The sequence below is a fragment of the Styela clava genome, chromosome 14 (assembly GCF_964204865.1).
Source record: "Styela clava chromosome 14, kaStyClav1.hap1.2, whole genome shotgun sequence".
NCBI classification, from domain to species: Eukaryota; Metazoa; Chordata; class Ascidiacea; order Stolidobranchia; family Styelidae; genus Styela; species Styela clava.
The window spans coordinates 5,762,175-5,775,954 of record NC_135263.1 but is presented as its reverse complement, the minus strand read 5'-3'; the positions used below and the strand labels follow the sequence as shown (position 1 = coordinate 5,775,954).

The following is a 13,780-nucleotide window of genomic DNA, read 5'->3' as shown; positions in this document are numbered from 1 at the left end:
CGAGTGTCCGGCGTTGTAATCTTGTTATATTTTTCATTATTCTATTGCGTGCATTCTACAATGAGCTGACTAGCACTACATAGCAAGTTTGGGTATTCTGAATTAAAGTGATATCTTTTATAATAAGGCTATTGTGTGACGGCAATAATTAAATTGTAACACGAAATCTAAAGCGTGTGATAGAGTTTTCGGGAATGAGATTTTACTGTGATTAGATTTTAGTGGTTTGAAATATTTTTTTCTTTGCCATACCTAGGCGTCACAAGCTTATCATACGTCATAATTTTTGAAATGGGGTCGCGTCTCAAAAAGTTTGACGACCACTGCCTTAATGCGATCACTCAGCTCTCGAATTTTTTAAACTTGTGAATTCCATATGATGCAGCATGACAGTAAATAACTTTCTTGGTCACACAGAAGGATTCGTTTTGTTTACTGGCCGATCTTGGCGAGAAACGCGGCCTTCCGTCCGGCTTCTATTTACTCCGACCGACCGTCGCTAAAACTTTAATTTTTGTAGGACTGAGATATTAAAATATATTGTATCTTCGATTGCATCTTATGTTCTGAGTATTTGTTTTTGATACGCAGTGAGGCCGCTTGGCAATAGATTGTGGCGCGGCGTAAGCTTCCCGAAATATAAACAAAATGGGAGAGATTTCGTGTACCTAAACAATGAATCGCAAGGAGCATTGCAAAATATTTTGTGTGGCGCAGTCTATCAGTTGAACACCTTTGAAGCAGCGCCAGTAAAAAGTATTCTTGTTAAATTGTTGTTGACTGTTGGTGATTATCAGAAGGAACTGATATGGATGTGGGAGCTTTTTGAAGTTGGTTGTTTTCGTATATATACTGAGCGTTGTGTTTTCCTTACGTATATTTGATTCCTAATACTAACTGCAACCTGTCTAGAACCTACTAGAAATGTAGTCGGACAATAATACAACACAATAATTAATTTCCACCACAGGCATAAGCAGTTCAGTCCGGATCTATTGATGCAATCGCTAACTTGACGAAAAGCTAATTTTGCCTTTTATTTGATTTCAATAAACAAGAGTTCTTTCATTTAGTTTTACAAAATGCTATAATGTTATAGTTCTAATTTATTGTTGTTAAATAAAATGAGGAAATGGACTGATCGGCATTTATCGATCTATTTGATTACAATCCAAATGCGAAACGTTAGTCTGATACGGTTGAGATTTTTGCCAAGCAAAGCACTTTTGATATTCATAAACGGTTCCATTACATTTGAACCCACGAGAATTGCATCTGCATACTACTGCACCTATGGACATTTTTTTTAAATGTTCAAATGTACGTGGGTTCAAATGTCGTCTTCATAAACTTAAGTATATATATATATATATTTATAGCAGAAATTGTTTCGTGTTGTATCAATATGTTATCAAGGGTTTTGATATTCATATTAACGTTATCAAATGCATTATTATCGACTGCATCCGAATTACAGAGATGTTACCTTCCTGAAACGAGTATAAAGATTGACGTTGAGAAGGTAAGCATGTGACAGCGTCGGTATTATGTAATAAATACGGGCCTTATAAGAACGAATTGAGCGGGACCTAGTCTGGGTGGAAATAAGGTAATAAATGAGAATTAAGATTATGTAGTATAAAATGTTTCCGTGTTTACACTTTATTACCTTTTAATTGAGTACTAAATCACAATTAAAGTAAATAAACTTTACGCGTCTTGCGAGTACAGAATTAACACGCTGACTCATACATGGTTATAGTTTTTGAAATATTAATTCAATCTTAAACGTAGCGCGGCACCTATCGAAGCATCGGGGCGCGGCCATGAATGTGTCACAGATTTGTTTTTATCGATCGAATTTTTGAATTTAAAAGCTTTCGGAAATGACGTGGTATACGGGACTACAGACAAATGATATTGCGGCTTCCATTATCTCTTGTGCCAGGTTAACCAACTTTGCCACTACGGAATCAGGATTTGATGTGGTCCTGAAAGAACGAGGTGTCAGGTAAAGCATGCCGCGATTACTTTTTTATGTAGTTTTTTATTAGCTTTACCTTTCAATACAAATAATATATTTTGTAGCTATCTTTCTGAATGAATTTTAATGATAGTTCTTGTAGTGGTTTATATCTAATCTATTGCTGTTTTTCTATGATTTGTGTATTTTGAAGATAATTTTTTATCCTATCGCTTCATTGCTATATTTTCTGCTGTAATACAGGTGGCGGGCAACGTGTCGCTGACTGGATGACTCATGAGTTTTTCGCGACCCCGCGTCAATTGTTGTTAATCAATGTCTCCCGTTTTATTAGTTTACTACGTTTTTCTTTTGCTTTCTGATGATACTTGAATGACGAAATAAAATATCCGAATCTCGTAGTTTGTTCTGATTTATTTATTTAATTGTGTCGTGGTTCTCTTTAGGTTTGTTGAATTTGATCTTCGTTTCACCTTAGGTAGAAACGGAATTTATTATATGGACAAATCGAATAAAGGTATGTTGTTTTCACGAAAAACTCATTAATATACGTTATATATTAGATTATTAGACACTATATTTTTTCCTTTTGAAGATCATGTTTCAAACCCTTTAATTAACGCAAACTTCCTATTTGCAGAGATCAATCACCTCGAGCATTTACGATCTATGCATGGAATTCATAACCAAGCAGTATTGGATATGGGTAAGTACCAGTTAACTCTTCATAAAATATATAAAAATTGAAAAGTTGTTAGCATTAGTTTTACACTATTGATCTCTAATTATCTGTATTCGATTTTAACAGATGACTTTCTAGCCGATGGACATCCCGCTTTTCTGTCCGATTATGAAAATTATATCGCGGTTTTTGTTTGTCCACCAAATGGATTAGCTGATGAAGGTAAATAATAATAGATTATAAACGGCGATGGGGCTCGAAGTGTTGAGAACAAGGTTTTCCGTTGTATCGAACTCACCGACCATCAGTTCCTTCATTTCAAAGAAATGTTTGTTGCTATGGAAGAGCTATACATTGACATGACACGCATTACATTGATCTAATACATAACCTTCGAAACCTAAAATATAACACTAGTCATCAGTTGTGATGCACGCAACCCAGTTTTCGCGGTCGTCTAGCATCTGAAACAAAAAACACAAACTGGTTCGCTGATTATAACGGTATTACAAGAAAGAATTGCTTTCTGTGAGACTAACTACTTATCCTTCTTCTATATGGTTTTGTTGCCTACCAGTGGATCCGTATGCACATAATGCAATTATGCTGTAGCAAGAGTAAAGATAATTATTTAAAGTTATTCAAGAGTCTTGCTGCACATTAACACAAATATATTTCTTTAATGTTCGTCTGACTGAAAACAGACTTTTTCAGATATACATTGTTCAACTTTAACGAGAAAAGCAGTTTCAAGCAAGTTTGTCTGTGGTCAGACGAAACGTTACAGAAATATATTTGTTTTAATTTGCAGCAAGAAAGAGTTCGCGCAAACTCCCGTGTGTTTGCTGTATCAAACTACCTAGAAAAGTCATACAACTATTATACATTTCAGGACACCGAATGATCTGGGGATATTTTCCGAGCCCAAATCCAACTTTGTCACAGGTTGCAGCTTTCATGAATGTTCTTCATGATGTCGGAATATCCGCTAAGTTTCATGCTTCGACATGTGATGAAACGAACTGGAATCAAGAGTAATTGAAAATGACTTTTTGCTGATCAAAACCTAATTAGACGGAAGAACACATTTAGATACCTTTAGAAGTAGAACGCTTTATACTTATATCAATAATCTATCCGATTCACAGGAAAATTGGGTAATTATGACTCCATTTTTGGATTGTAATCAAATAGATCGATAAAATGCCGATCAGTCCATTTCCTCATTTTATTTAACAACAATAAATTAAAACTATAACATTATGGCATTTCATAAAACTAAATGAAAAAACTCTTGTGTATTGAAACCAAATACATGGCAAAAGTACCTTTCCGTCACGTTAGCGTTTGCTAAAGTTTTTTTCGTGCATCGACTTTAATAAATCGGAACTGCTTATGTCTGTAGTGAAAATTAATTGTTGGGTTGTATTTTTGTCCGGTCACATTTCTAGTAGCAAGACAGGTTGCAGATAGTAATAGAAATCAAAAGATACTTAAGGAAACACAAACGCCCAGTATATATATATACGGAAACAATCAACTTCAAAAAGCTCCCACATCCATACCAGTTTCATCTGATAATCACCAACAGTCAATAACAATTTAACAAAAAAAATCATTTACAGGCGCTGCTTAATTAAGATGTTCAACTGACTGACTGCGCAACACAAAATATTTCGCAATGCTTCTTGCATAGTAATTTACTGTTTATGTACATGAAGTCTCTCCGTTTTTTGTTTATATTTCGGAGAGCTCACGCCGCGCCACAATCAATTGCAAAGTGGCTTTACTGCGTATAAAAAACAACAGAACATAAGATGCACTCGAAAATACAATAATTTTTTTTATCTCGTTTCTACAAGTTTTGGCGACGGTCGGTCGGAGTAAATAACGGATAGAGGCCGGGTGGAAGAAGCATTTTACGACAATATCAGCCCGTAAATGAATCGCATAATCCTTCTGTGTGGCTAATGAATAAATTTTCGTTGCATCATATTGAATTCACAAGTTTAAAAATTTTGCGAGGTAACTGATCGCATTTACGCCCCACGACGTTATGTGTTGCGCTTTCAGCCGAATTCTCCTCCTAAAGTAATTAACTAAAACATTTAGGGTGCTTTTATAACTGCTAAGTTGTCGCAGATCTTTACTTTTGGTGGTTTTCGGATATATTATGAACGTTATTTATGAAATATTTGTTTTAGTAAATACTCTGCTTCGTTGTCTGGCATGTGTGCATCAAAAATATATTTTTACTGAAACGTTATTTTCAAGTGAAATATCCTCGACCTGTATGATATAAAGACCATTTTATACACCAAAGCCTGTATTATAGAAAATGAGCGGGCGAGTACTTTACGCGACGCTATTTTAAAACTTGGTTTGGACATGCGTCCATTAGATGAATAATTGCATGGCAGTTATACGAACTGACCCTGCCCCGGAATTTCTTGCTCTGACCAAAGATAATATTTTGAAGAATTTTAGATTTTCAGTACAAATTGGAAGAACTAAAAACGTGAACAAAAACCCAATTGCTGAAAAAGCTATCCAAGAAGTCCAAAATGAAATATCACGCCACGATCACATGAGATATGGAATTTCTGATGTAACACTTTCTATTGTCATTTCACGGCTAACCAGGGGTTATCTGCAAGGGAAATATGGACAAATTTACAACTACCAATAAACGATGGCAAAATGATAATCCTACAGCATAATACCCGAACGGAAAACCACCTGTACAGTGAAAAGACGAAGGCTCCCAGCCGGGGACTGCATAAAGAGACCCCAATTCAAATTGGAGATCTGGTATACCTTATAACAGATGGACGTAAAGCATGTTCGATGGATCGTTATCTAGTAACCGCTGTTGACAACGATTGGTGCTCAGTAAGTAAATTTGTTAGATCACAACTGAGACAAAATTCTTACAAAGTTAAACGAAGTGAACGCTACAAAGTAACAAATGGTTGGTATACAACGGAAAATGTTCACCTATTTCAAGTGATGACGAAGAATCAGAAATAGAGCATTACGTGCGTTGCCACGAACATCTTACCTGTGAACCCGCACTGGAGGACAAACCTACAATTATTCCAGATGAACCACCAGATCTCGACCCTACATCTCCGCATGATATACCCGAAGAAATCAACAAACGCAATGAATTGGAAGACGTAGATCCAAACCTACAGCCAGCAGTAGCAGAATCTCCCAGTAAAGATGTATAGAACATCTTCCACTCCGAAGATTAACCAGAACAAAAAGAAAACCGTCTCGTTTGAAAGATTTTAGAATGTCTGAGATCATGGGGGTCAGACTAATACCCGATCAAGACATCTAGATGTGGATAGTCTACTCACTCTAGCAGTTAGATATTATTGTATTTTTTCATAATGATATATTATATTGTGTAATATATTAAAATATATTATTCGTTTTTCGACAAGAGAAAGCGGTAACGCCAGTTTATTTGTGTTTCCTTTACATTATTACATGTAACACTCTAATCAACTCGCTCATGCGTGTAACCTTTTTTCCCGTCGCGCTCTTCGATCGTGTTATACTATTTCTAATCATTCCTTGTTAAGTTGTCTTAAGAGTCTGTTGTTGTTTACATTTGATATTATTTGTCACTAAGGACTTGTGTGTTGTATTCGGGGTGAAGCATTGTGGCAGGATCCATTAATATGCGTCCATACTGGCGCTGTTCGTACCCGCTCGTGGTTGCGCTTTTCTCCTGCTTGTTGCCGAATGTTTACAAAGTTGTTTAAGATTACAACTAATAAAATATAACAATAGAGGGACGTCTCATCCGAATAACATAAGTTCTTCAAGTCGGCGCTGATTTAAATCCTTTCGTGTCGTCTGTAATTCAATGTGGCGCGAATGCCTACAATTACGACAAAACATGAAATAATTGTGGAATACTTTCAATCAAAACGTGGACGGGTGTCGCTGGGATGTGCACCCGCCACCCGCCATTCGATATTCTTATTAACACTGAAAACGATATTCGAAGGTTGCAATATATAAAACCCGACAATCCAGGCTACGCTATTGCTCATAATACGATTACAAATAGTTACTTTGTCGAAATTAATCTTCACTTTCGTTAGAACGTCTCTGGTGCAATGCACGCGCCTCGCCTAGATCCGAAATCAGACATGAAATAAACAGTGTTCACGCATGTTCTTAAGTCTCATCCTATTTGCCTACAGGCCTACGTGCCGTGGTTCCCAATGGCCGGTCCGCAAAGGATTTTTACCGGTCCGCGGGAAATCCCGTTCTCTTCCGTTGTCATATTGCTGTTTGATAAACGCGACCTTAATTTTCATCGTGACGTATTGGCTGGTTCGGCGTTCCTAAATTTACAAAAAGGTGTTGACACGCGTTATGCAAGATTGGGAATTGGAAAATATGACGCAAAAAGGCAAGGAAATGTTTTTTTTTCACACTTATCGTTGCTACTTATTAGCGATAGCCGTCGGTAAATTCTTACCCGTAACTAGTTGTAAATTAATGCTAATAAATTCTATTCTGCTTTTCAATGCGCTTTGATTTGTAATAATAAAAGTGATTTGAGTCGGGGAAGGAAAGTCCCTTCCCTCCTTCTGATTTCACTATTTGTTTAGCCGTACATGTATCCTTGTTCGCGCGGATAATCATATCCGATGACCTTTTGGAATTCTTCACTACAATTCGGGTTTTCTTTTCCTGTAATGTTGCACAGTAAACTGAAATTGCTATATTTTCTTCTGCTAATATACATTCCATTTGTAATAGTTCATGACCTATTTCAACTTTACTCCAAAATTGACAGGCTCATTCTGAACTTTTAAATAATTTTGCAATTCCTAAAACGATTTCAACAACTAAATATATGAAAAGTCATGTATAAAAGTTATGTACGGTAAATCAACATATCTTATATAAAAGTACAGGAACAAGTCGCTCCAACACATACAAAGAGAATTATTAGGATTTTAAACATTTCTCGGCTTCGGCTTCTAGTGTACAAAGGCTAGTAGTAATAATTGGAAGTTCTCTTCAATTCACAATTTATGATACCACAAGCGAATGCGTATTATGTAAAAAAATCATATTTTGCATTTCTGAATTCGCTGTTTTATGAATATTATAAGAACAGTCCTGAACCAGAGCTAAATTATAACTTCATCTTTGGCTCATACGCGGAAAAATTTCATTTTCTTGATTTATCTTGTTTTTCATGATTTCATTTTCTTGTGGTAATAAGTTCATTCAAAAATTCCTAATTTCTACATTACGTCTAGACACCCTAACCTAAAACATTAACGATTTCCCTATTTTTACCGTATTTACCCGAAGACTTTCTAGAATTTTCACTACAGTTTGCGATTTCTTTTTCTGTAATGTTGCACAGTAAATTGGAATTGCCTTATTTTATTCTGTCAATACTTCATTAGTGGAAATTTATGAACTTTTTCAAATTTACAAGAATTAAAGAAACCTCACAGTAATACTGAGGAATTAGAGCTTATTACTCATCCAGAAATATATCCTCGGCCGAATTTTTTTTATAATCATTTGGCAAACTTTCGCATTTCTCCGCTCAAAACTTTGTGTCAAGCTTCGTTATTAGGATTTCTAATTTAGATGAAAACTGCAGTTCGTGTAACGCTTTCCATTGCTCCACCATTCACGTTCATGCATTGGGAACGATTATCTGTTTAGCTATTTCTAAGCCAATAATATGCCACGATATAAACAGGAGCAACCCACCGAAAAAAACAATTCAGCGAAAAAGAAGGTCAAGGTATTGGCAAAATAACAGCGACTTCAAATTAGACTTCACACCAAAATGTCAAACCCTTTAGAGCAGGGGTGGCCAACCTATGGCGCATGCGCCAAACGTGGCGCATTGCATGATTAGAGGTGGCGCATTGCATCTTTAACCCTTTTCATGCCAAAATTGTTAATTGCACTTGGCTTCTCCACACCAAGCCGTTTTTTTGCGATTTACATGGTGACTTTTGATTGTAGCTAAAATCTATTCTTCTTACTCCACGTCGCCCCCTTACGGCTTGTTGGAATTAGAAACAACAGGCGATTATCGACGTTAGCTTTTGGACGGACTTCGTGACATTCATTCTAGACTTTTAGCAAAAATTAGTGAAATTTACTATTTTTTTCCTACTGAAGTAAAAAGTTCAGAACTTCTGGAAAAATAGAAAATCGTCATTTATCAGCTTGAAACATGGATTTTCCATTGCCCAGACTCCCCAAATATCTCCCAATAACCATTGAACAACCAGTTGAATTTCCCAAGCCTAAAAAATGTATTATAAATCAACCCACAACATGCTGAAAATGACCCCTAAATACCACCTTTTTCATCCAAACTTCAAATGACCGTTGTCAACACAAGCGAAATATCGCTTGCTGTGACGCAAGTACTTATCTCGAAGAAGCCTGGAGTAAAATCACGCGACGCTAGGCCAAACAGCTGATTAGCAATAGCAAAAGCCAATTAGAATCGAGGGTGGAGTGGAGTAGATATTGATACTAAAGGCCTGTTCTCACAATATTACGCCTAACTTTACTTCTTAATCGTACCTTTTTCTCTTCGTCGTTAAAACAGCTTTATTGCGTAATGCTCATAAGACAGAATGCGTTTTTCTCCCACTTTCAGGAAGGCTGTAGTTTTTACTTGAAGCATGGCGTCACAATGGTTCCCTTTTCGTAATCAATCGTAATCTGTTTATCGTAAATTGCTCGAATTTTTGCGTGGATACGAGAATTTTCGTTGAGTTAACTATATATATGCGCTGTCATTGAAATTTGTTCATTCAGTGATTCGGTAATTCTCCAAATGAGTGGTTTTCTGTAAATTTAATTGGTAAAGTTTCTTCTTGTGTGTGTAAAGGCGTGTATTAAGGATGATTTTTGTTTGTAAACATTTGCAGTTGTGTACAGCAGCAAAAGTCTCATAAAGGCGGTACTTAAATAAAATTGATCAGTTTTATTTATTATACTTCCTTGCTTAATTTCTATTCACGTGAAGTTGTAAATTGTAAAAACTACATATACGTGTGTATATATGTGTGTGTATTATAAATTTATATAATTTCAACAAGAAGCGGACATTAGGCGTGGGAATACAAGAGATTTACGGCGCATCTGAAACATTATGTTTAAAACGTGGCGCATGGTATGTGAAAGGTTGGCCACCCCTGCTTTAGAGTCTAGACCAGGGGTGTGAAACCTTTATTACAGGAGGGCCAGATTCAAGTAATTGGGTGAAGCCGCGGGTCGGCCCTACTCTACACCCCTACTCTAGACTTTGAATATTAATTAAAAAAATTTGACTTTTATTCAAATTCCAAAAAAAGAAACTACCTCACACGTTAAACTTTGCTACGATTCCCGACAACGGGTGTTCCATAGAGCAATGGTCGGCAATCTTTTTTAAGTGGCGGACCACCTTTATACAAACGAACTAAGCTTCTGTAGTAAATATTAAGCGTTAGAAAATGTATGTTGGCTTTATATTCAAAAACAAAGATGATGCTATTTAATCTATTAATAAAGATCTGCATTTGTTTGCTGACCAATAACTGTTCCCAATTCTTAGCCATGGTCAAACGTGGTGTGTTTCTTGGGTTCATCCTACTTCGGTATTTTGTCTTTGACAAGACAATCTCATCGTTCGAAGGCTTCATTGCCTCATTTGAAAGCTTAGTATGACAAAGGACGCAAACTGGGCAAATTTCGTTTCTGTCACTTACGGCTACAAATCCATTTTGCAAATACAATTCTTGCTCTTGAATTTTTTTCTTCTCTTGGATGATGTCGCCCGGTATATCTACTCTCACAGTTAGATATTGAGGCGCAGTCGTTCAAGAATTGCATTATTCATGTTAGTTCAGCCATAAATAATTTTATTACAAGATGTGTGCTAGCTTTATGATTATCATAATAGAGTATGGGTTAAGCACAGTGTAAATAGCTGACTACGTACGGAACTGTAGCTGCGAGCCAGCAGTCACATTGTTAGCGAGAATCATTTTGTTTGCGAGATCTTATTTCTCACACAGACTCAGAGGACGCAATTGACGCGGCATTATTGCAACATATTGTCGTGAAAATTGTTTGTGAAGTCAGACATGCTGCTCGGATGTGTTGTATTTGTTTTGTTTGCTATTGGGTGCTGTTTTTTAGTCGGCGGGTTTGTGATTTTTAGATTGTAGAGGTGTTATTTGGGCCTTGTTCGTTTTTGTGTCACCCTTCTGCGGACCGGCAGTAACCTCTCCGCGGACCGGTAATGGGCCGCGGCCCGGTGGTTGCCGACCACTGCCATAGAGCATCCACTTACTTGTTTACTTATGTAACATTGGCTAATCAGCGAGATACTAATCATGGCGTAACAATTAAAATTTACGGTGGTGAATATTAGCTCATAATTGTGGTTGGGAGTAAATCAAATAATAACAACTTAGTAATTATCCAATTGGAGTTAGCAAGGATTTGAAACTCTGAATTCCCAGCGCAATATGCATTCCTAACCCTAACTCGATAATTCCTATTTTTTTTTTTAATTTTAAGTGTTGTTGGGATTCGAATCTTAATTCAGTTACAACAATATAAAATTAGTTTTGGAAAGGCTGCGATAAACCATACTGAAGTTTCTACCAGTACTTTTGAACGACAGGTGGTTGGTTATACACTTGGAATCAAAATGGTGGTTTGAAATAAGTAAATATATCAGGCAACAAGTAGGCAACTTGGGCAACTGACGCTGAGAGTAAGCGTGCAACTATTATGAGATTGGCACAAACAAATTTTGAGACAAATACTTTCTCTATTCAATATGGAACCCCTGACACTGACCGCATTAGAAAGCTTTTTACTGCCATTCAATCTCTCAACACCGACATAAATGAAACTCGAAAATGAATTATATTGCGTTTTATTCCCATTTTCTTCGTCAACACTAGCTATCAAAGCATGCATTAATGTATCAACGAGATTATTCCTCTGTTTGGCAAAGGGCCCCTCCAATAATTCAATCGGAATATTTAAAAGATCGAAGTGCTTCAACATATTCATCTTTATAAACAACAAGTGCGCCCGCTGGCTGGAAGGAAAGAAAGTCATATGTCTCACGTGGTGGAGATGAAGCTTCCCCATTCTGTTTCAAGACTAATTCTTTCTGGTAAAACAATAACATACAAAAATTGTTATGAACTATGTTGTTTTTGCAGTTGATTAGGGCTCTTATGAAGTAACTACTCCATTTTCGTTTCCAACGCTTTTGCGCTAATGCGAGGAGTAGTAAAAGTAATAAAAAGTTGACTCTTAACACGTCAGAATATTGAAATTGTATTTACAAAAACGTTTTTGTTGGAAACTTCATTCATCTCGAATTGAGAAATTCAATTTTTTTTAAATCGTTTAGAATTGCTTATTTTTTAAAAATGACTTCGACCCCGAACCTTATTCTTGTGTATACCGTAGTGAATCTGTAGCGACAGCAATTTTTGTTTAGTTTATTTTTTTTGGAGCGTGTAAAATTTGTTTAATTATTGTAGAGGAGCAATATTTGTATTTATATCATTAAACAGTATACTATCATATCAAATATTTATGCAGGATAGGCCGAGCCAACAACTCATCAATATAGAGAAAGTATGTTTGCAAATAAAAGATTCATTAACTGGACTCTTTGTATTGGAACCGAACAAACGAACTCTGTCCCACGCCATCCCGGTCCACACCTTTACAATAGGAATCGTACTGTGTGTGTTTTCATCACATCAACAAATTCCCTGAAATGCTGCAGATCTGGGACATCTGTGGGCTCCAATACATGCAGGAATAAGAATCAACATTTTGATACTGCTGTTCACTCTTTGACCATGGAGATAACTAAAACTAACATTCCAATACTTCAATTATATTATGCTGTTGAATTATGCATTTTTTCTACAAATTTCTTTCTACTGTTCATTCACATCAATCATAACGGTAACATTTAAAATCATAAAAATTCACTTGAAATTTACTACAACTTTCAAACAGTATCTCATGGTTCACTCGAAAATACATTACAATTGCCTTCTTAAGATTTTTATAACTTTGTTCTCATTAAAAACGATTATTCGACATGAATTCTTGTAAAACGATTGGAAATTGTTTTCCACAGTTACTTAAAACTACCTTATTTTTTCCTGTCAATTTTTCACTAAACGTTTGTGAACTTTGTTAAATTTACAGTGATTGACAGATGCATTTATTTTTAATTCGAACAAAAATAACTGAGAACAATTTTTGAAACAAAAGTTGAGTTTTTTTTACTACCGAAGCCACCGAAGATTAATTTAGATAAAAGCCCGACCACCGAAATTGATATCAATTTATGAGAATGATTTATTTATTCCCAACTTAGCTAATTTAAATTTTCTTCATGTGGGTGTTGAGTGTTGGTAAGATCAGATTATTTTTTTTGTGCCAGTTTAATACAGCAAGTCAGCAACAATGCCAAAGTTGCAGGCTTCCGAGGGACACATCAAATGTTGAGAATAGTGCCGAAGGCCGCATGCATATTTTATAATTTATAACTTATAGTTAAGTGCAGTTTGCGATATATATTGCGACGTAATTTATTAGCCGGACGAGTTTTTTGAACTGAAAAGATTTTACGTTGCCAACTCAGTTAATGATGTCACATGACACCGAATGTGGCGAGATTTCAGTTTTCTAATTACACATAACAATAAAATGTTTAAATATAGAAGAAATGGTCAGGCGCGACGGTATATATAACGTTACTAACAGTCTCGGTGATCGTACATTTGAACCCACGTACATTTGAACCCATGCGTATATCCACGGGTTCAATCTATATGCGGGTGCTAAAACCCATGGGTTAGGGTTAGACTATCCGTGAAACAAAAAAAATTCCATAGGTGCAATAGCATACAGATGCAATTGTCATGGGTTCAAATGTACGTGGGTTCAAATGTAATGGAACCAACAGTCTCAATTTAGTTCAACCGCAATACGTTCGGTCGAAGGGTAAAAATGTTGAGATTGATGATAGATGTCGTTTTATGCATTGGTGCAACCTC

The 13,780-nt window shown here is 36.1% G+C and overlaps 1 protein-coding gene across 1 annotated transcript; it reads left to right on the top strand.

The window, feature by feature from the left end:
- The first annotated feature begins 1,383 nt into the window (after positions 1–1,383).
- LOC120341413 (uncharacterized) lies at positions 1,384–3,917 on the top strand. The gene is made up of 6 exons (XM_039409915.2): positions 1,384–1,522; positions 1,878–2,011; positions 2,431–2,501; positions 2,625–2,690; positions 2,793–2,888; positions 3,559–3,917. Exons 1-6 carry the CDS (start codon positions 1,406–1,408, stop codon positions 3,702–3,704), a joined length of 630 nt encoding a protein of 209 aa, XP_039265849.2. The 5' UTR covers positions 1,384–1,405; the 3' UTR covers positions 3,705–3,917.
- The last annotated feature ends 9,863 nt before the right edge of the window (positions 3,918–13,780 follow it).